The sequence below is a fragment of the Acanthaster planci genome, linkage group LG03, assembly GCF_054643075.1.
Source record: "Acanthaster planci isolate LZ-2023a linkage group LG03, COTS_SCS, whole genome shotgun sequence".
NCBI lineage: Eukaryota > Metazoa > Echinodermata > Asteroidea > Valvatida > Acanthasteridae > Acanthaster > Acanthaster planci.
Genome location: NC_141779.1, coordinates 6,935,083 through 6,958,892, shown reverse-complemented (window position 1 = coordinate 6,958,892; position 23,810 = coordinate 6,935,083). Strand labels below are relative to the sequence as shown.

At 43.7% G+C, this 23,810-nt stretch overlaps 1 protein-coding gene and 1 long non-coding RNA gene across 15 annotated transcripts in view; one reads left to right on the top strand and one right to left on the bottom strand.

Moving 5' to 3' along the window:
* Positions 1-23,810, bottom strand: part of LOC110989512 (uncharacterized) — a 221,988-nt gene that overhangs the window by 146,325 nt on the left and 51,853 nt on the right. The gene's annotated exons all lie outside the window — the stretch shown is intronic.
* The window catches only part of LOC110989511 (uncharacterized), a 322,817-nt gene that overhangs the window by 275,496 nt on the left and 23,511 nt on the right, over positions 1-23,810 (top strand). For 8 of the 14 annotated variants that reach the window (XM_087134889.1, XM_087134885.1, XM_087134887.1 and 5 more), the window contains 2 exons: positions 5,078-5,218; positions 18,215-19,362. The exons of 2 other annotated variants lie outside the window; for them this stretch is intronic. In XM_087134889.1, the coding sequence (XP_086991015.1) occupies positions 5,078-5,204 (127 nt within the window). In that variant the 3' untranslated portion in view covers positions 5,205-5,218; positions 18,215-19,362. Of the gene's footprint in view, positions 1-5,077; positions 5,219-18,214; positions 19,363-23,810 lie in introns of those variants that run through there. 4 more of the 14 variants (XR_015424845.1, XR_015424844.1, XR_015424846.1 and 1 more) reach the window with 2 other exon arrangements.

The following is a 23,810-nucleotide window of genomic DNA, read 5'->3' as shown; positions in this document are numbered from 1 at the left end:
GTGTGGAGCGTTTGTTGTAGTTACGGGCTTGTGAGGACTGGTTTGTCTTCAGGTGTTCATGCACATCCTCGTGGTCAGGTGGGGGATGAATTATTGCAGGTAGGGTTGTTTTGTACTTGCGTCTGTTCAACAGCTCTGCTGGGGAGGCTAGATTGGATTTGAGTGCAGTAGTGCGAAGACACAGAAGGGCGAGGTTTGGGTCATCTCCTGATGCATGGCATTTGGTGAGGATTTTCTTCACAGTCTGAACATGCCATTCGATGAATCCATGGCCTCTCGGGTAGTGAGGTGACTATGTCTGGATGCTAAACCCATATTGATGTGCGAAGGTTTGAACTGCAAGGAGGTGAATTGAGTTCCGTTGTCACAGATGATGATGTCTGGAATGCCTTGTTGTGCGGAGAGGATTCACAATACCCTTGTCACAGTACTGGTTGTGAGGCTCTCCAGTTTGTGAATAAATGGGAATTTGGAAAAGTAATCTGCAACAATCAAGTACCGGGTCCCATCATGGTGGAAGAAGTCTGCTTCAAGTGTGTGCCATGTACGTAGGGGCACATCCGTGGCTATCATGGGTTCACGCAGCTGTGATCGCTGGTACTTCTGGCAAACCTGGCAAGCTGCTACAGTGTTGTCAATGTCTTTGTATATCCCTGGCCAGTAGACACTGGTTTGGGTATGAAGCTTGCACTTTTCCATGCCCTGGTGGCCACTGTGGATCTGTTGCAGAATGTCACACTGCAGTTTGTTGGGAATAACAATTCTGCTCTCAACGAGTGCTACATCATCCCGAACTGACCAGTACGGTCTGATAGAGCGGTGAACCTTCTTGATGCTGTCAGGCCAGCCTTCGGCAATCTGCTGCTTTAACAGTTGGAGAGTAATGTCTCCTGTTGTTTTGTGCCTGACTTGCTCTAGCTTCGTCGGTGTGTTGCTCACTATGCTATGAATGCGTACTTGCATCTCAGGGATTTCATGCTTCTCAAGGGGGGGAAAGGCGTGAGAGTGCATCAGTGATAACCATTTCCTTTCCCGGTTTGTAACATATCTCAAGGTCATAGGCTTGCAGGCGTAAGAGGATTTGCTGTAATCTTGGAGGAGCCTGCATCAAGTTTTTCTTATGGATGTGCTGGAGTGGGCGGTGATCAAACTCTACGGTGAATTTTCTCCCGTATAGGTACGTATGGAGCTTTTCACATGCATACAGCACTGCTAGCAACTCGCACTCTATGTTGGCATATCTGGTTTCTGCTGGTGTCAGTGCTTTTGATGCAAATGCTATGGGACGACCGTTCTGAACCAGGGCTGCACCAAGGCCTCTGGTTGATGTGTCCACCTGTAGCGTTACTGGCTGCCTTTGGTCATAGTATGCAAGAGTGGTTTCTGAAGCTATGAGGGCTTTGATGAGGTTGAATACCTTGGTGTGTGACAGGGACCATTCCACATCTTCTCTGAGCTGTTCTCGCAAAGGTGCTGTGTGTTCTGCCAGCTTTGGTATGAATGGAGCCATGTAGTTCACAAGGCCGAGGAACGTGCAGAGTTGCGTTTTGTTTTCTGGGGGTTGCATTTCAGCTACTGCCTTAGGGCCGGCGACCATTTAGACCTGGTTTGAAAAGGGCCCCCCAGTAAGCTCGCCCTGTTGCAAAAACCCCTTTCATACCGACCTGGGATGCTGGACTGGTTGTTGATCTCGAACTTCTCCATCCTGGGGTGTATTGTTTGCAACTTTACATTCCAGTAGCCATTCTTGGCATCAAGCTTGCTAAACATCTTAGCACTGGTGAGTTTGGGTGTGATTTCTTCCAGTGTAGGCACAGGGTAGTGATCTCTCTTAATTGCTCAATTAAGGTCTTTTGGGTCGAGGCATATGCGTAGTCAGCCAGTAGTTTTCTCATGAATCACCAGTGAATTGACCCAGTCGGTTGGTTTTGATACTTTGGCAATGACAGCAGTGTCCTCCATCTCGTCTAGCTCCCTCTGAAGTTTGTCTCTGATTGCTAGGGGGACTCTGCGTGGGGGATGTATGAAAGCCTTGGCTTCTGGGTAGAGGGTGATGTGATATTTAAAGTCTTCAAAATATCCAACAGTATCACCAAAGCATTATGGGTACATTTCAAAGAGTTCGGCTTTGTTGTTGGTCTTTTGCCTCTTCTGCAGTGGGGTGATGCTGGAGATGTACTTTAAAGACCAGTTTGACAGGTGCGTTTCATTTTCACCTACTGGTGGGTCCTTAAAGTGGACTTTCCGTTGTGTGTCACCTCCAAACATCAGTGACTGTTGGTGGTCTGGACTGCCTGCCTGCACAGGTATGGTAGTCTCCAGCACTGGCAATGTCTCAACGGTGCAGTGCAGTGTAAGCAAGTTCAAAGCTTGGCATGCCTTTAAGCCAAGGATTGCTGGGCCACTGCATCAGTGACGTAAAAAAAGTGCAGTTGTGTTTTGTGTCCTTGTATCGGCAAGGGATTCTCACTGTGCCCAGCTGACTAATCTTAGAACTGCCATATGCAGTGAGTGCCATGTTGTTCTTGTCAAGTGCACCAGGCAATGGGTTGCCATCACTATCCAGTTTCTCAGGATAAATGATGCGGAACAGATGCACAGGTAACAAGTTGCTCTGCACACCTGTGTCAACTTTACACTGCAGCAGTATTAGCCGCCCACCTTTCTGGGTTATGTCAAGTTTATGTCTTCAGTTTACGGCTGCCATCAGGTAATGCTCTATGGTAGCATTTAAATGACAGAAACTTGTCTTTGGAGTTTACAAGGACTAACTTTTATTCTATGCGGGCAGCCATCTTTTCTTGTGTTACATAGGCAAAAAAAGTGATGGCAGCAGAGGGCGCTATTCACTACGCACTAACTACATGTATGTGGATATATGTGCATACTGTGGCAATCGGCCGACGTCAGCGAGCGGTCTAGTCTGGCAGCGAATGGAGCAGGCCTGTTTTGGGGCAGTCTTCCGCCAGATGCAGCAGGAGAGCAGCACAGGTGGCACTGGGGTAGAGGACAGGGTGGGACACAGGGAGCATCACAGACACAAACGGACACGTCCGCCTAAGATGACTCTGGTTTAATAATTGTTCACATCTCTCCAGGCGCACCAGGCCCTGGCAGTCTCCTAGTCAGATCTGGGTCCTATACAGGTCTTGATCCCTATACAGATGTAAGGTACGGGCACAACTTGTTTTACATCCACCAAATCCCCCCGTAAGGCTTCCGCCCTGTGGATGGAGTTCCCCATATAAACTCATCCCCAGATGATTTATATTAAGTCTAAAGATCCCCCGGTAAGTCGCTTACTTATGGGTAGGGCCTGGTAGTTCTCCCCGACGGGAGCAGTAAAGAAAACCGTATGGCAACTCCAATGACCAGGACGGCGCTGGAACTAATACGGCACATGGGACTGACTGCGAAGGAACTGACACGCTTGGCACGCGATTGCACATATATATCTCACGGGCCACCAACCTGGTGCCACCAGCCACAGTGCACAACAGGTCCCGCCGATGTCAGGGAATGAGCCCTGGGCCTAACTACGATGGCTCAGAATTAACACGCAAACTGCTATTGCGCAGCAATACTAATATCATATAGGCCTATTTTCAAGATGTACTTTGCATCGGGGAGATGTTAATTTAAATTATGTTTGGGTTTACCCAACGTATATATTTATAAATATATAGGTCAGGTGAGGGCAAAACCCGTAATTAAAATCATATAAGCCTACTCATTTCAGTGTCACAGACATGAGTCAACTGCGTTCCTGGATGATTTTTTTTCCATGAATCCGCAATGCTACATTGTTGAGGAAGCCCATTACTCCAAGGTAAATTCACTGATTGCTCCTGGCAGTTAAAAACTGCTTTTTTTTAAGAGATAGAGAACCTGTTATGCCTGTTTCCCACCCTGACTCTGTGGATGTTGTTCCCTTATCACGAACGCCCCATAATTCATAGATTTTATGCAAGATAAATTACAAGATCTTCGATCTAATAATTGAAAATGCCGAGCTGTTTTTCTCAATTTTTTGCAAAGCATTTGACTCAATTTGAAACAAGTCTGTGGAATGTCAGTTGCAGTGAATATTATAGAATGTTGAACATCTTGTACCGTGGACGACTCGTATTCAGGACATCTCGTACCCAGTGTGGGAGTCTAACCTGTCTCCCGGTCTCAGCAGTCTCCTCCTGAAGTAGCCAGACATTAAACGGACGACTTTCCCACTGTTGTGCGCAGTGATGGCATGACGTATTTTTACCATATTTGGTAAGAGGGACCACTGAGACCGGGGGACAGCTCAGACCACCACACTGCAACAACTTATACCCTGAACAACTCATACCTGGGATATGTCATACCAAGGACATCTCATAACCCAAGAGAAAATGCATTTTATCATAGCTTGTGGCAACATTATGTCAGAATTGCTGTTTAATATATCAAATATGAGTTTTGATTGCTGATAATACAGCCATCTATTTTGTGTTTATCAGATTTTCTTCTGTTAGCACTCCAAATAACTAGGCCTTTTTGAAATTGTTGAGTGGTAGAAATAAGAACCAACTGAGAATGGAAACAAACATGGAAAAGCATTTCACATGATTTTCTTTCTTTATTTAATATTTGACAGCAATTAGTTACAGGCATTGAATCAATTTCTTTTTGGAACATTTGTTGCTCTGAAAAATGCCGTTTGGTTTATTCAGGAGACAAGCCTGGAAAGGTACTTGCTGGGTACAAGAAACCTCAAAGTCTCAATCTCCCCAACCTCGTAGCAGTCCCACAGTTGAAAGAGGTATCCCTGGACCTCCAAAGTCGTCTTTGCTGGTGATGCTGAATGTTGGCTTCCTTGACGAGCTTCAGTGGAGCTTGATGAGCAATGCCTCTTGGTAGAGATGATTGATAATGCTGTGCAGCTGTACATTTGTGCTGCCCCACTTTACTGTTGATCCTCCTGTGCCATCTTTCAACGTTGTTGTTCATCAGGATGCTCCTCATAAGAATGACCGGTTTTCCAGTGCCCAGTATTGCATTATATTGTTTTTCATTTTCTCTTTCTCTTCTCTCCCTGTAGACCTCTTGCACAAATGGAAAAGCTTCCCATGTCACCACACGGTAGTGTTGTGGGGACCAGTATTGACTTTGACAAACTGGAGAAGAGGTTTGAACAACTTAGGAATAGCAACAATTGTGACCCTTAACAACCATTGAAAGGGTAAAAATTCCTTTATTTCTTCACATTTATTTTTAGCAGTAAACTGTAAACAATATACTTTTGTCATCCTTCCATCATTCTCGCCTTTTTTTGTGGCTTTTGTGCAAATTGCAGGAACAGTCATTTTTAATCAAGAGCTTTTAAAGCATATTCACCACCAAAACAATTATCGCTTTTTTAATTTGGGGGGGGGGCATTTCTGCATAAATATCAAGTAGGAACATTTCACATTTGTTCCATTTTTTCTGTTTTTTTTTCTTTTCCACTTAAGCATAAGTGGAAGAGCATTGTTCAAGTTCTGTTTGTGTTTTCTTTTGTTGCCTCCAAATTATTTGGAACTTTTATAGCCTATAATGAATCTTAATATTTTCTGCTTTATTAGACTCTTCCTCATTCCCTAATCAACCTTGGTAGTTTGATCAGTCTGATTGACTTCAGCCTTGATACCAACTTAGACTACCAGCGACAGATGGCCCCACAAAGAAATTTTCCATTGTGATATCATGTCATTATGACCGTTGGGCTATGGCCTTTTCATTTACCATGGGAATGTAACCAATTGTTTTAAATTGCCATGTATATTCAAGCAAAAACAAACACAAACATGGCTGGTGAAGTCATAGCTGAATGTATTCATGAACAAGAAGCAAAATCACCAGGCTATGCTAAGATATTGCTTGGGTATTTTAATTGATGTACATTTTCATCCTACATATAATAGAGCAACTCTTGACTTTACTTTGGAAACATCAACAGGACATGCAAATCAAAATCGGTCTACAGCTTGGCATGTGAGATCACAACAATATTCCATTATTGCCGGCATACGGGAAAAAAAAGAGGGTAATAAACTGATAAAGAAACCTGCCAGATCTGGTCTACTGACATGAGCTAGCAGCTTCATTCTTGTTTCGATGTCAGTGACTGGAATGTGGTCCTGGATTTAGTGTGCTCAGTGATGAAATCATGAAGACTGTGACAAGATATCATTCCAACTATGGTGACAAAGATTTACCCTTACAACAAACCTTGTGTATCTAGGGAATTAAAAGTATTAACCACTTGCTGTCAGGTGCTTTTTTTAACTGTTACATGCGCTGCCGGGTGGTTTTTTAATATTTTCGTTTTTCAAAAATCTTCAAAAATTCATATCTTTTTTTTCTGAATGCCTAAACCCCATAAAATGAGTGTCCCGTGGTGAGTCTAGCCCTCAAAACCAACTTCCATTGACCCTTTGGTTTTGCGGCCACGCCGCCCGCTCTATATAGAGCCCCCATTGTGTGCGTTACATAAGGGCTCGTTTGTTCCGGGCCTTGGCCCAGTGCGTCGCTATGCTGCCGTGTTGCTATGCGGAGCGATTGACGGTCAAGACCTCAGCGTGTAATATGCGGTGAGTGAATGGGAAGCTGTGTCCATGTGCACTGGGCTTTGTCAACTGTTCAATGAGTGCGGGCAATGACAGACAAATGAATCATGCTGTAAAAAGTGGGGTCTAAAAGTGTGGCTTTTTCGTGGCGCTGCTGCATGTAACTTTCCCTATTTTTTGAAGCTACTGTGTTTTTTTCTGTTATATATTTTCCCATTTACCAAACATATCTCCCCCAAACCACTCTCATATTTTCTCTCCCGACTTGTTCATTTTCCCTCCCATAGTGTAAGATATTTCCCTTCCCAAACTTTATTTCCCCAACAATTTCAAGTAAAATTTAGAAACCAATAAAATCAAGTACACATAGAAATACACACACAGACAAATATTTGGAGAGAACTTCTTTTTCTCTTATTTTCTTCTTGACTTTTCTCTTGTGTTTTCTTTTCATTTCTCATTGAAATAGTTGAACTCATAAAAGTATTAAAATAAATTTCCACTCTTTCTAATCAAATAAAAAGCAAAACTCATAAAAAAGGCAAGAATGAGCAAACTCCTAACACTAATGCAAGGAATAAAAAGGATGAAAAAACAACATCCTCAAAGCAGTACTTTCCAGAATCATTGTCTTTGTTGTCATTTTTTTCAAAGGTTAAAAACATGACCACCTAGTAAAACCATTACAAGGAAATGTGCCACTTTTTCAAGAGATGAAAATACAACATCCTCAAAGCAGTACTTTCCAGAAACTTTGTCTTTTTTTCAAAGGTTGAAACTATGACAACTCCTAAAACCACCACTAAATGACGTATTGTTTTACACCAGATAAAGTGGGGCATCAAGTCAAAACACACATGAAAAACACAAAATATTATGTCAATGAAAATGTCCATGAAATTAAATGTTCAGTGTCAATTAGTGGACAGGAGTACCTTGAAGCAGGGGGCGACGCAGAGGGGCTGATGGCACGTGTTGCGCTCAAAGTGTGTCTTCTGTCGCAGACCATGGGAGGCACAGAGGACACACCGCCGGTAGCGGAAGTTGCCGTAGCTGGTCCTCTCAAAGTCCACAGGGAAGTGTCGGCCGTCAAAGCGGGAGTTGGTGACTGGTGGAGTATCGTACTGAGGGCGGTACTCGGGCAAGGGCTTGTCGAACAGTAGCTCACGGACAAGACTCAAGCGGTAGTCGAGGAAGGGGAGGCGGTGACCAACGGCCAGGTACACGGCGTAGCTGTTCACCAGCATCAAGTCGAGCAGGTAGAAGAAGAGCTTCTTGTACCACTTGAGGGACTTGCGAGTAGCTCGATGATTTGCCGCTAGTTGGTGGCTCTTGTCAACGCCCCCCATCAGGGCGTTGTATTCGATGACGCAGGTCGGTTTCTGCTTTTCCTGCCCTGTCCTGTCTTGCTTGCCGGTGCCACGGATGTCTGCCGTATGCATAGTGGAGAGCATACAGATGTTGCTCTTGTCTCGCCACACCATGGCCAGGAGAGAACCGCTGACACCCACGTCGGCCGACCGGAACGCTGTTTCGCCCCGCTTAAGCTTGACGGACTGCAGGTCTTTCGGCATCCCTCTTCTGTTTGCCATGACGGTGCCGACGACATTGAACTTCTGGTTGTGAAGTCGTCGAAACCAATCGGGACTGCTAAAGGCCTGGTCGAGGGCAAGGTTGTAGCCCTTGCCACTTAGGTCATTCACCAGGTCCATCACCACTTGTGTAGTTGCTGGGAGTTTTCCTTTGTTTACTTAGTTTACTTTGGCCGGTGTAGATTTTGAAGTTGTAGCAGTACCCGGCGGTACTCCCGGTGCTCTGGCACAATTTGTACATCTTGATACTGAAGTGGGCCCTCTTTCTGGGGCTGTAGGTAGGCGAAGCGGAGACGCCCGTAAAACTTCAGCAGGGAGTCGTCGACGGAAATGTCCCGTTGAGGAACGTAGACAGTGGCAAACTTCTGAGCAAAATGGTCGATGACTGGGCGCACTTTGAAAAGGCGGTCGGTGCAGTCATCTGGAATGGCGGTGTTATCGTTAAAGTGCAGGGACTGCAGGATGGCAAGGAAGCGATCTCGGGAAATGACGGACGGGAATAGGCTCATCTTCAGTAGTGGGTCGGTGGACCAGAAGCTATGAAGGGTGGAGTGCTTCGCAATTCCCGTCATTATGCAAAGGCCCAGAAAGGCCTTTAGTTCTCTAGTGTTCAGATCAGTCCATGATCGCATGTGCGCTGATGTCGTAGCGGGCCTCTGCACTGCATACCGGTTGGTCTCGTGCACTATCTTGTTGTAGAGAACGTCGTCAAAAAACAGTTCAAAGGCTTCACTGCAGTTCGAGCTGCGATGCAGGCGGGGATCGACGGCACCACCATTACCGGTGAAGCCGTACTTCAGCGGTGTACTGTTTTCATACGTCCATCGGAACGGTGCGGCACTGCTGGTGGTCGACGCGGCGGTCTGTGTGTGGGACTGTCTCTTGCGCTTGGCATATACAGCCAAGGGTACATCACTGTCAGATTCTGTACTTGACTGTACTTCAGCAGGTGACGACGGTGATGAAGAAGACGAAGAACCTTCGCCTGAACTCAGATAAAATTGCTTTCACTGGAAGAACTGGACTCTCCGGATATAACTTCAGCCATGTTGTCTGTGCTCTCATAATGAGCCCGCACAGCCCGTGCTTTGTCTTCAGTGCAGTGCAGCGATAATCCACTGCGAGCGCCCGGCAGCGGGAACAAATGCGCTCTGCACAAACAATACACGGATTACCTCCGCTAATTTCAGCGCTCTGCACTGAAAGAATACAGGGATTGATTGGCAGTGCCTGGCAGCTCTCAGCAGCTCGTACTTTTTATTCCAGGCTTTTATAAGTTCAGTCACCCCGACTATAAAATAAAGTCCCAATTCTCCAGCCCCAGCAACCCATTATTGCCTTGGACCAATTTATTTACCGCCAATGATGGCTTAAACTTTTTAACTGACAGCCCCAAACCTTTAAAAAAACGCCCAGCAACTATTTCTTATAGTAAAGTTCCGATTTCGGAGTACCTGGCCACGAATATAAGGCTTATGGCTCCGGTACCGGAGCCCCGGGCTGGAAGTAGTTAATGTGCAGTAAGTGGGACGCTTTCACAATGGGAGAGTCAGATCAAGTCAAACAAGTACAATAAGAAATCAATCACGAGATCAGAGGATGTAAAGAGTCCTATAAATGTAAACTCGAGCAGAATTTTACACAGAACAATACTCATCCATCTTGGTGTGCTATGGAAATGATCACTGGATATGAAACTAGCAATCAAATGGTGGACCGTACAGAGGGTTTTGTGAATGGACTCAGTCATTTTGTTGCATGGATTTGAATCCAATTAGGGAAATGACTCATTTTGTAATGGCTTGGAAACTAATTACGTAGATGATGAGGTTGCTATTGTGTTTTCTGAGGGTGATTTTTGTAGGGTACTGTATAAGGTGAAGCTGAATGACCTGGCACCTGGGAGAGATAGTACATATATTTGTAAGCAGGTACTCAACCATTGTCCTTTTACAGAGTCATTTCTCAATTCTTTGGTTTTCAGACTTGTCCTTTCTTTCTTTCCGTCACTGTTCTCAAAGTTCAAGCCTTTGTGACTCAGCTACTGTATTTGAAGTTGGCAAAAAGGGCACAATAGTGCCAAAGGTGCCATCAATCTTACAACAACAACCATTGTAGTCATCAGCTTGCTCCTTTTCTCACACCCATTCTTCAGTTAACATTATGCAGTAGTAATTCCGCAGTGAAGGAAGACCTCTTTTATTGTTCCAGTCCCCAAATGGAGCAAATTAAGCCAAACATTTGAATGATTTTGGACTTAAAAGCTATAACATCTAACATTAAGAAGTGCTTATAGACTAGTTTACTCTCAAACATTTATTTGCACAAACTTCTCCTCTCATTGACCCTTGTAGGAATATGTCTTGACCATATATCCATTATAGCGCCCTTGCTTTCCATGGGAAAGTGTACATGGAAGCAGCCATCTTTGAATAAAGTACTTACATAGTAAACATCCTCTCCACAATCTCTGTCTGACCAAATATTACATGGTGGCAGCAGTCTAAAATGCAAACCCACATCATGACCACTCAACCAATGACTGAGCTCCCTCTGCCAGGGAAGTTTGAAGGTGGAAATGGGCCAAACCAGTGTAAATTGTGGCCTAAATGGATCAAGCGTTTTGAATTATATTGGATCGCCTCTGCACTCAATGCAAAGACAGACTGGGAACAGGTGAGCACACTCCTATATTCCATGGGTGACTGCACTCATGATATTGTGATTACCCTCAAAATCAACAAGGAATCAGCAACGTATAATCAACGCAAGAAGGTCCTAAATGAGCATTACGAAGGCAGGCGAAATGGGATTGTACAAAGAGCTTGGTTTAACAAACGTAAACAAATGCCAGTGGCTGCTTTATCCAAGATCTATACAGATCGGCTGATAACTTCCAGTATGGGGAGCTAAAAGTCTCTTCAGGGACAGAATGGTTGTGGGAGTGTTAGATGTTAGGTGATAACTGACACCATACAGTCAAGAGCAGATGTGACAATCAACAAAGCGGTCCAAATATGTCACCTGGCTGAGGCATTGTGAGGGAAGTGGTCAAGATTTCAGTTTCAAACAATTTTAGATGATCATCCCAGGTGTCAATTTATTACACGCCTTGATGATGGCTGGGCGTTTGACTTCCCGGTGGCCTTTTACGGCAGAGTCCCATCGGCGAACGGTGTCAGTCGGCTCAATACCTGTGTACGTCGACAGGAGTGTTACAGCTTTGTTGTCAAGTCACCTTACTGCTATGATGTTGTGGCTGTCTTCAACGCAATGGTCATATGCTCCCCTTCCCTCCTTGTGCAGCTTCTTTTCATCTTCAAGCCTGCAGCCAGAGATTCTATTCTTGTGAACTGTGCCAACATAGTGCATTCCCAGTTCCTTGATTTTTACAAGGAGGGGAACACCAGTGAATAGGTTGTCAGCGAATATCTTGTAGTTGACGTGATTAGATAGTGTGGTGGCAAGTTTCAAAACAACATCAGCACCTTGACCAAGTTCTGAGCGTTTGCCATCACCCCCTTGATATACGTCAAAGTTGTGAACCCAAGCCATCGGTTCCAGTTCTCACCCAGCTCTTGAATCCCCAGGGATGAGGCTTGTTCGCAACATACTGCCTAATGCTGGCCGTCTTGCCTTTGTATTGTACCATCATCTCGTCGATGGAGTTGTGCTCGTGCACTACTACTTTAAAGCAGTTTTCTCGCATCAATATTTAGCCATGGGGGATTTTCCATAGCTTGTCAGCCTTCTTGTCCTCATCGGTCATTGCCAAATTATCGACAAAGTGAAGTACAGTCAGCAAGTACTGGAATCGATTTCGACTCATGACACCACAGACTGGTTCATGATTGGTCCCGTTCTCCCAGTAAGCTCGAACTCCAGCCATCTGAACGAGGCCCATACGGTAGGAACATTCCCAATCACTTGCTCTGGCTCTTTCCGTGATAGATTTGCGACATGTCCACTCTTCTGAGCACTGTATTGGTTCCAGTATTCTACGACATAGTCCAACATGTCATCAGTGATGAAGCGTTGGAAATACCCAAATGGTGTATCCAACTCCATTGAAGGAACATCATCTGCTGGCCCTGTAAATGTTGCATCAGGAGCAATGAAGGGTTTCTTCTCCCACCGATAGACTGGTGATGTCTTCTTAGCTCTTTTTGGTGCAGACGTACTTGCGATGTTGGCAAGTGGCTCGTCATCTGTAGGTTTCATCGCTGTCATCTGTGCCAACAACATCTGATGCACTCATCATCGCTTCATCTGAATCGCTGTCATCTATTGACCCATCATCGCTCTCATCTCAATCCAAAACTTGCAATACATCTTTTGCATGAAACCGGCCCCTTTGATGGGAAGCCATCCTCCTGTAAAAAAAAAAATAAATTCACTTTTGTCGCCAGCAATACCACTTGATGACATAAAGAAATTGCAAGAACAGAACTGCAGGAGTTGAATTGGCTAATGACAAGCACACACATGTACATGTAAATCAATGCCTCAGGCCTAGGCCTACATGTATGTAATTTGCCCCACTTCTCTCAGACTTTTTCAAGTTCAAAGACGAGTCCCATCCAAAAAGTAAGGATTCAAAATTTACAAATTAGGTACTGGCCAACCAGCAAGATGTTCAAATTACATGTATATGCAATCGTATACACTACGTACGTGGGCACGTACATGTACATACATTACACATCACTATCATGTACACGCAATATCCCAATGTGACATGGGTGTAACATGGCCATAAAATCCACTCTTACTCTGCAGAAATAGCAAGTATTGCACAAATATTTGTATCAAAGTAAACTTTAGTATCTACAGATAATTCCTACATCAAGTATCTGCAAGACATTACCAACAACGATTACGAAAAACGCCCCAGAATTCTAGGAGTTTTGCAAGACTGGTGGTAACACATGAGAGGGAACTCTGAAAATGCCATGACGTGGCAGCTGAACCTCAAACAACCTATAGAGGGCACTATTTATGTTACATCGATGTAACTTTGGGCTTTGATGGGCACTGGGAAGGATTTTTTAGTTTGGAAGTCTTTTAATTAATGTTTAAAAAAATGTTACATATGTGTCACATGGGGCTCCTCAGGGTAAAAGGCTATTCCATTGGTTTTCTGTGAGACCTCAGCAGGTTCTTTTTCCCCTCAATTGACTGGATAAATCCTCCAAATAAAGTTGACCTTTTAACACCCATAATTTTTCTGGGGCGATAAGAATACATGGAAATTGAACAACAAAACATCACATCTAGTTCTACAAGAAAGTTTGTTAAATGATGTTCAGTTGTTAACAACTTCTCTTTGGACCTTTTATCGGCTTCATCAGTTGACTAAAATTTGATAGTGAATAACAGTTCTCAAGTTGTTTGAAATGTTGAATTTTGTCTTTGAAAAGTGGTGCTTGTGTGATACGTGTACATGCATAAAGAACCCTGGTCCTGAGGAAAAAGTGTTTAGTGGTCAACAATAAACAAATTTCATTGCTATTATTTTTTTGGCGGTCTGAATGACGAATGATGATCTATTTTTCAATTGTATCCCTCTTCTTCTATTTCTTGTCTATAAGAACTGAAAATTTTTGTGGGAAAAAAGAATGAACATTAGGACCTCAAGGAGTACCACTTAATGAGGGCAAGGTCAACGAGTCAGGTTCGTTGAATAAATTCCAGGCAAAATAACAATTTCACCAGTGAAAGGTCTCCGTCGCCTGTTTTCTGTCTTGGATTTAAATGCCAAAATGCTGCGCATAATTCTTGTAATGTATAGAAACTGTTTTTCTGATAAGTTTTGTGTCTGCCAGAGTTGCCTTGGAAGAGCAATTGCTGAGTTCTACAGCTTGATTAATTTAGAGTGTTAAATTTCAGGTAAGGTTCATAGCCGATTTTATTCTTGCAGTTGCCTTAAATTTGTGTTGACAAACTAGCAGTTGCTTTTGATTTGAAGCCATATATTCAAGCAAAAATACAAACAACGTTGATCTAAAGTGCGACGTCAGATATTTGCAAACGCTTGCAAATTGAATGCAGTCTTGGAGTTCATGTGTGTAAGTGCCATCGCACAAATGCTACCAGCGCTCTACTCATGGATTGTCAGGCAACTCCCAACCAATAGCATGCGCAAATGTTAACAGTGGCCTTTACCATGCTGGGGAAAAAATCGTGCATACCGCCACTGCGTGGCCTACACTGAAATTGGACTGGACCCCGTGTAAAATCGTTTGCAATATGTATATTTACGCAGGCCGTACGACCACTTAGTTTGCCTGGTTCACAGACGGACGTGGGCCTGGGTCTGAATTAATTGGCTACGGCCGGAAATTTGGGCAGTATCCACGGCTAGTTCCCATAGAATCACGCATGATATCAAGCCGCAGCCAGCCGATTCGGACACGGCCTTCGTGTAAAGATAAATGAATGACGCCATCTGTTATGAGTGCCCGACTGAAATGTGTGGAGGCCTGAGGGGTTCCTTTACTGTACATATTACTCAATTCCACCCGTCAAAAACACGTTAAAATTATGCGGTTGCAGAATTCCTGTCGATCAAGTAAGTTTGGCGGTTTTTGGAAATCGTTTTATGCAAAATAAAAAACAATTCTTGATTTTACCGACGCGCATGTGTGCGGCAACGCGCGCAGTGATTAGAAACCGGAGACTTGGGGGTGAGACTGATGGTAAGCCATCAGTTCTGCATCATAGATTTTTCAGCGTACTATGTCCACAATTGTCGCTGACCTCAAAGGTGTCACCCGCCTGCAGAACATGATTAGCGTGTGAGAGCAGTACTACAACAACTTCAGAAAGCTGGCCTAATCCTCATCGACAGATGCGAATTCTCAAAGGCCATTGTTATTGTTAAGTTCGTGAGTCGTATTTGATTGATACATCTGGCCTTCATCTGACCAAGGTACAGCCATTGAAAAATTCCCAGACCAATCTCATAACTGCAACGAGTCATGGGAATGGTGAATCAGCTTAGGAGATTCACCCCCGGTTGGCAGCAATCAGTGAGTCGCTACGCCAGCTGTTACGCAAGGACACAGCCTGGTATAGGGTTGACGCTCAGCAGCAATCCTTTCAGCAGGTAAAGAACTTGCCCATTTCATCCGAAGTACTTACCCACTTTTCGACCCAAGGGGCCTCCTTTTGTTGCTTCTGACACTCCTGGGTCCATTTTGCTACAACCCCAAGGTGATGGAAAATGCCGTCTAGTTTGCTACGCATCCTGCTCGCTCAACGAAACAGAGAAATTCTCTGACTACATACATGGGCTACCATTCATCCTTGCAACAGACCACAGGCCACCTGTGCCCCTTCTTCAATGGACAGAACTGTTCAAAAAGCCGCTTTCGCCTACGTCTTATGAGCTTTAGCCCAACAGTCCAGTATGAACCAGGCAAGCATTCAGAGTACGGCCGGTGCATTATTGTGTGTCACCTGTTGGTACACCAGAGAAAACTTGACACTACGCTGATTGCAGAAGTTGAAAGTTTTGCTATGGGGACAATGACGATACTTCCGGCGAGGACACAACGACTACTTGACATCACAACAGCCCAAAGATCTGATGAAGAATGCACACAAATCAAAGAGTACTGTCTGCATGGTTGGCCGGCATACATGCTGCATACACCACTACCAGTACCAGGAGAACAGACGTCATCTCACTGTTCTCATCAATCTTGCTATCCGCAGTTCTTCATCACTCAGGAATATTGAGATCTTTTCATACGCCTCTCCCTGCCCCTGAGTAATCTAGGTGCGGCCCTGACACCTTTCGGGCTCCGGCACACAAACACAACTCCTCTTCGGCTTGACAATGGGTCTGGAGGACCCGGTACCTCTTAACCATTTTCATATTGAGGCGCCTACAGTCCACTTACTGACTAGTTCTTCTGGCCAAAATTGCGACATGATCGATATTCCGGTTTCACAAGGAACCTCATCCAGTCACGACTTCACTGGCAGATGGTACGGAATCATCTTGTTTAATTAAAACCTCCCAACCCAAGATGGATTTTTGGGTGGCAACTTTCTTTCTAGCCCGTCCAGGTTTACACTGGGTGTTTTCCGTCCTGACTTTCTAGGTCTCTGTTATTGGGAAGTCTCTTCAACATCCGGGACTCCAGGCAACCTCAGGCCCGTTGCCTGACCAGAGACTGGGGGAGGGGTTTGTCAACCCCCAGAGGGCAACTTTTGACCTTGTGAATACAAAGACCTATCATAATGTACTTTGTGTAGAGATGCCCCGTTCAGATCCCCATCGTTGTTCAATTGTTTCCCAGGAAGCACAGGGACGTCGGGACGACGTCTGAATTTAGCCAGCACATGACGGTAGAAGAGGCATTTGCAAATCCCCTCGACATCGGTAACATGTCGTCAGCCCCGGATAAAGGACTGACGTTGTACCGACTTACCCTTTTAGGGCCACAGCTCGACGTCTTTCCTCGTACAGCCACTGACCAAATTCCGTTATTCCTGCTGATAGAGGGCCGACCTTGTAACGTTGGTCATTGTACCAACGTTTTGAATGCGTCGTACCGACATAAAAGCTCTGACCTTCACCCTACGTTGTCCCAATTCCCGTATTCCGCCATTTACCAACTTCATAAATTCGGTTGTACCATGGTCAGCAACTGCTTTTGGATTGCCATTTGCTCCTCTGCTAAATTGGTGTTTGACTTTCCAGCCGTCCGTACCCAAAGCGATTGGGTGGCTGCCTTTGGCGAAGCGACCATTTATGTCTTTGTTCCTGGCTAGGAGATGACTCCTCAACAGTCGACTCATCCGAAAAAGAGTAGGCACAAGAACAGGCTTCCGCAGGAGGGGCGGGGATTTCGTCCACCGTCACAGAGTCAACACTTTCTGCAGACTCTTCTTGAGGGGATCTGGCTGGCACATAATCCCTCACTTGTTCCTCAGGGATGAACTCAGGGACCTCCAGGTTTAGCTGTCCACCAGTTGATCTCTGTTGCTAGTAGATCTGTGTCTAGTTCGTGGGGCTTGCATCGGACAGGTCTCATCACGAATTATCACAGTTTGCAACGAAGACTCTTGACTCTCTGAAGTTGTTGAAGAAGTGCTCATCATTAGGTTTAGCCCTGGGGGTTGCATCTTCACGTCTTGGACATTGCTATGGTGAAACCCTTGGAGGGGCTAAGGTGGAGCTATATTCATTTCACGTTGGGCATCGGGAAGATGTCCACATGGTGGCAGCATCCTGCGATCAAGTGTTCAAACTGGACCCCTCATCCTCAGGTCATCCTCCTTATGACTCTCTCTCTCTCTTCAATCGCTTCCTTACTTCTACCCAACGTTGTTCCACCTTCCATATCCAGCCTTATAACCGACTTCATGAATTTGTCGGCCAAGTGCTTAAATGTTTGTTACGTCGCTCTGATTGACATTCAGCCAATCAAACATCAACCTACAAAATGTACACAATGGCCATCTCCACCCAAGCAGCCCGTTTCACAACAGATTTACTGTCACTTATTCAACAATCATAATGCAACTCCATTAAAATTAAATACAGCAACCTTCACATTAAATACATACAAGTACATTTACATGTATCTTCACTCCATAAGAACCCCCTGAGAATGGGGACTTATGCATTTTGAACATGTCTTTATATTTGGACGACAAAAAGTATGCGTGTACATGTATTCGGTCTACTCAACAACACTTTTAAATGAACGAACACGGGAAAAATATTAATAGTTATGTTCAGGATGGAAATGTAGACCCGTGTTCAACAACGTTAAATGTTTTCCTTATAAACTTTACAGTACATGCTTTCAATACGGTCATCGCTGTAAGATTGTTCATGAAAATTATAACCATATTATGGGTACCTCTGAGGACATTCTTTCTCCGGGACAAAATCTGTGCACGAACAATACAAATCTGTGCAAAAAAAATTCAAAGGAATGCAGCACTGTTTAGGGATAGACCCCTATGCATACGTTTGTAAAATCTGTTAGAAATTAATCACTTTTACTCTTCACGCAGGTGTCCAAAATGAAGCCAAGGATGCACAGTTGTGGAATGCAATAACAGGAGCCAAAGTTCAACCGCGCTAATTGCTGGGACTTCCAGTTTAATAAAGTGCTTTGAATTTAGTATAATTTTTGAACATTTTATGTGGTACATCCAATTTCATGTAATCTTAATACTTGTTCATGGATAAATTTTATAGTAAGGAAGGCTTACATACTGTGTATTACTTCCTCATCCTTCTTTTCACACATACAAATATGGAAGGATCAGGAGATCAGAGACCATGGTCTCTGATCATGCAGTATACATGCAGTATAAACATGCAGTATACACCGTTAAACATGAATTCCTTGAGAAATATATTTAATCTAACATTTTCAATAAACAGGATTGCCATTTCTTTCCAACCAGGTCTATGCCGTCCTCAGCATATTGAAATAGCAAACTTGATCACTGTTCTTTTGCCTATAAGTAAAATGCCCTCTAAACTGTCTGAACACACAGGGATTGCATAAAGCCAAGCCTGTTAGACAGCCCTCGAAATCTCTGCACATAACACAACTGGTCCTCTTCTTGTGGGGCCATCTGCAGTTTACGTGTTTTTATTTCTCGACAAATAGAACCGGGAAGTCTCCCGGCAAAGTGAATAACAGCTGATAATGAAAGTTGTCAGGCAAGACAATACAGTGATAAGAGTGATGTTCTGACACGCCGAGGATGGCACAAATCTGTGAGTTATATATAGTGTAAGAGAGAGAGAGAGAGAGTCGTTTTCAAGGAAACAATTTTATTCCATGGGCTTTGGGGCTTTGATCCTTGATATAATATATACCCAAGCACAACCATATAATTCAAGAAAACAACCTATGATTACCTGTGCATGAAATGTCACTGGACAAATTTTATAAACATTTATTAATGTTTACAGTATTTTAGGGGCATTTTTTAGTGCATCCTTATTGTGATCCATCTTGTAGAATTCACACGAAATTATTTGATTTACTGTGATCTTCTTAAGAGCTCTGTGGAATCTTGCACTAGAAGGTGTAGCAGTCATGCAAACACAATTTGTTGGTGCCTCAGTCAGGCTGCCTCTTTGTCTTACCTCTTGACTGATGTATTTGTAAAACTGCATAATAAAAAAAATGAAGGACAAATGACATGTTTTTGTTACAAACCCCCATTTTGAGTAAATAGTGGGGTTTAACTACCTGGTTATGTTCTACTGATTACTGGTCTTAATTGTCGTGTCTGTTATTTAAATACTCTTCTCTGGGCACATGTACGGTGTTACAATGTATATTGTTGGCTGCTGGTGATCTACATAGCCTTTCTGTGGGGCCTCAAATGTTCTGCATCTTGTACCAAATTATATGTTAATCTCTCTATCTCCGAGTAGGCCTCGGCCCTATGCATCCGTTGGAGCAATCATGACATGACTGACCTGACAAATAAGGCAAAATCGTCGTGCCTAAATTGCTGAGCAAAACTAGCTAACTGGTCCTATCAAGCCCCCTATGGAAAGGGAACTCCAACTAACGTTAGTACTAACAAGCAACATGACCTATTCCCCAAATTTCAGAAAAGTCTGGATTTTCAAATCGATGGGGATTTGCAAAACACGTCCAATAATAATTCACAAAAGAGGACTCTATAATTGATAAATAAAATAAGAATGAAAACTTTAAATTTATGGCCCTATGATGTGGACATCAACGCGAAGATTTAACGTTGAACATTCCACTCGGCATGAATATTCTATGGAATTCCATGTCGGCCGTTGTGCGTCGTCCGTATTTTTGGGGGGGGGGTCGCGATGTGCAGTGGTATTTGTAACTTTTACCCTTGATTGTTTCACATGTACATGTACTTGCTTGATCGATCCATAATGCCTGACCTCTCATTTTAGCAGTAGGTGTTCAAGAAGTAGAAGATATATTCGTTTTTGCAGTTGGACCGAACTCCACTTGAAAAATATATCCTTTCATTTTTAAAGACTGACATCGGTAAAGTGACGTGTATATGAAATAATACCATTTTTATTACATAAATAAAATAACATAATAGACCTGTCCCTCCACGATATTCCCACATAGCGGAATTTAAATAAAAAATTATTTACAATGTTTGATTCCTTAATATTTTTCATAAAGGACGAACTGATTCAACATTATTTTGAGAGCAGGTATACCTATAAAACCTGCTGTATACTCCAAATTAGTCATGACTTTAGTGGCAGGTAACCCGCTGCTGCTTGTTTCTAGTTCGGGTCAAGCAATGGACGAGGAAGAGCCTGTTTCAGTAAATGATCTGTCTCCTTCAAGAGTTCCACCTTCGCCTGCTCCAACGTGAAACGACTGGTTGATAGTCGGACGCTCCGAAGTCGAGGCTGCCTTGGCGACCAAGACAACATTCGACCTTGCATCTGGCCTGGGTTATTTAATCAACCAGACCAGACTGGTGACTGGTCCAGACTGCCCCTGTCTCACCAAACACCGACTTTCCTGGGGCAGTTTTCGACCTGAACAGCGGCATTGTTACTTCCATCAACAAACGAGTGGACGATCTCACGCAGTGCGTCGCTCTGTTCTGTGGACAACGGCAAGTGAAGGCCCGGGCATGGCTTCACTTACTCGGCCTGATGGCCAGTCTGATCGAACTCGTCCCGTGGTACCGCTCTGCGATCGCGGCGGTGCAAGCGGGCTTCACTGATGGGTCTTCGATATCTAACAACACAGCGCTTACGGGAAATATTTATTGAACGGCCTCCCGTGAAGCGTCTTACTCCCCAGCAGGCCGTGCCTCCCTCCTGCACACCTCAGCATCAAAATGGCATTCTTACTTGCTGTGATATCTGTTTATGGAAGAGCTGGGAATTTGAATCGTTCGATTCTGAGGGGCTTTAAATAACCTGACACCTTGTGCTTTGTTCAGGTTCTTGTGCAACTCTGCCTCTGTTCAGTTTGCGTAAGGCGGCAAGGGTGAAGCTTCTTCTTGCATTAATCACTTTGTCTTCGTGTGTTGTTGTATTGGCTTTAAAGAATTTCTTTTCATCTGCTGATGAAGCTGTAATTGGACTTGTGGATTCCTGAGCGTCCACCCTTTTCGCAAATTCTTGAATAGCATTGATTTTCTTTGTTATGGGTAATTCTACTACTTTTGTGAACATTTGCATCTGATTTGCAAGCACTGTGGTCGCTTTGGCAGTTTCATTTGTGCCCGTTTGGTTTTGCCCGCTTTCGTATGAGACTGAGAGGTTCATCTGCGTATTTAAAATTTATCAATTTTTGTCTACTTAAGATTGTAAGACGGGGCTGTCATGGAGACCATGAATATACAAACCCTTTTTCCTCTCTTATCATCGCGAATCCCAAGCAGGCAGCAATTCCTCTTGTCAGCGGCCCTGCGCCTACATTGTTAACAGCCTGTCGGTCGTCGGTCCCCCGGGTAGCTACAGAATACGCGGGATCATATATTCATTACTAGTAAACGTGATTAATTGCATTACATGTCGTCGCTGTGAAGAACTGTACATCAGAGAGACAAAGTGTCACCTTGGTGACCGCTTCGCGGAACTCTTTCGTAGCACACCAACACCTGGTTTCACTTTTGCGTGCCTAAGTGACATAAACGTCTGATTCTTGCAGAAAGCATCATCTGATGTACAGCGTAAGGAACTGGAGCAGCGCGTCATTTTTGAACTTGAAACGCTGCATCCGGGGGAATGAACGGGATTTTGCCGCGTTCATTCAGAACTGAATCCGCTTCCCCTGAACTTCTTCAGTTACCGAAAGCTCGGCAGTCACATAATTCAGAGCATGATTTGATATTAAATTCTTGTCAATATTTCAAAAGTAATTATTTTCTCAGGTGGATCATCGAACTTTTGCCATCGCTCTGTTTTTTTACCAGGCTTTCTTCATCGATCAAACAAGATCGATCGGTGTAGGAAACTATCGATCGATTGATGTGTTGCCTTCAAGTTTTTGCCTCTATGGCGTGCCATACCTCGCCATACCACTTATTAATTCTCAGGGTGACATATTCCCGAGAATGTTAAGTTGACATGGATGCATGAGTTGCCATTGTTTTTAATATCTTTTGGAAAGAGATCTTGGAATCTTACAAAAGGAAACTGATTATTTTAAAATAGTGTTCATCTCTTATACCTGTATATCTGTTCACAATTTTCTTTTCAGTAATGCTGAAATGCTCATTTTTTACATATGCGAGCGAGAGTGGATACACTCTCATTGGGTATAAAAGAACAATTCTAAAGGTCAAACGCTCTCTTCTTTGCCACAATCACTATTATACAAGCAAACATATCTATCAGGCTCCACAGCAATTTGGTCCTTGGCCTTTAGTTAAAGGCTAGTAACTCAGTTCCACTGCTGTTGCTGTTCCATTGTTCTTGAAACATCCATCTTCGCCATTGAATGGACCGTAGAATTCGTTAAGTGATTGCACTGAGTGTAGCCATGTGACTGTTGTCCCTTTTTGATTTTGGAGGGACAGCACTGCTCTCTTGCATTACCACGCAGTTCAAGTCCATTGACTATTCTCAGCTCGGTGGCTGCCAATGAATTTTGGGATGTATCGATTCCCTCCATTCTTTATTGCAGAATTACGACTGACCGTGTGTTCTAAGGAAAGGCCAATAGCCGATCTGCTGTAACATTTCTTTGAAAGTCGAATGGATAATGACCCCTTTCTCCAGTATTCCACGCAACTTTGAGTGGGAACTATTTTGTGAAGGTCCCAGTGGCTATCCATTCCTCGACACCGGTGTAACCCATTACTGTTTACAGTATTGTTTCAGCACTTGGGGGCACTCTTTAAGACTCCCATAACGAGGTCAAGAGAAAGTTCATTGACTGAACAGCCATTTTCTCACATGCTTTGCCCAAAGTTTCAGTAGACTTTCGAAGTTTTCTTCTTCAGATCACACAATCCACAGTGAAATTAGACCATCATTAATTGAGAGCCCTATTCAGGAACACATTCATGTAGGTTTCTTTATATTGTTATTGTTTTTTAAAATTTAGATAGCTGTGAAGCCATAACTTGTAAGCTTATTTAAGCACGTGTCTTAAGTTTAGGCCAACAAGTTAGCTATCATAGACAAGACAATTTGTGATACATTTGTCTTTCAGGCTTTACAACTTACCGGCCCCAGTCGTGGCCCTATGGATTCCCAGATTGAATATAGATAGTTCTAGTGTTATAGTCATGTTAGCTGTTGTGGAGAACATTGGATTTGCGCAATCCGATAACATTTCAAGTATTATCGCCTTATTAATTCAGTCATGTACGTGTATGTAAATTTTCAAACTGTTCCAAAGGTTTATGATTGTTCAACATTTAACTTTCACAGTTTACCGCACCCCAAGTGTGTACGGGATCCTCTGGGCGTGCGTTCTTTGTTTGAAAGTGGTTAAAGGCTCGCTGGTGAATCCAAGATAGTTTCATGTAATGTTCCTTCTCCTTTTTAGAGTTTTCCTCACTGTTATCCCATACGCAGGCTGTTGCTAAATGCAGATTGAGATGAAGTAGTCCGACAGTTTCGATATCTTTTGTCGTAGTGGATAAACCCTTGTGCAGGCCA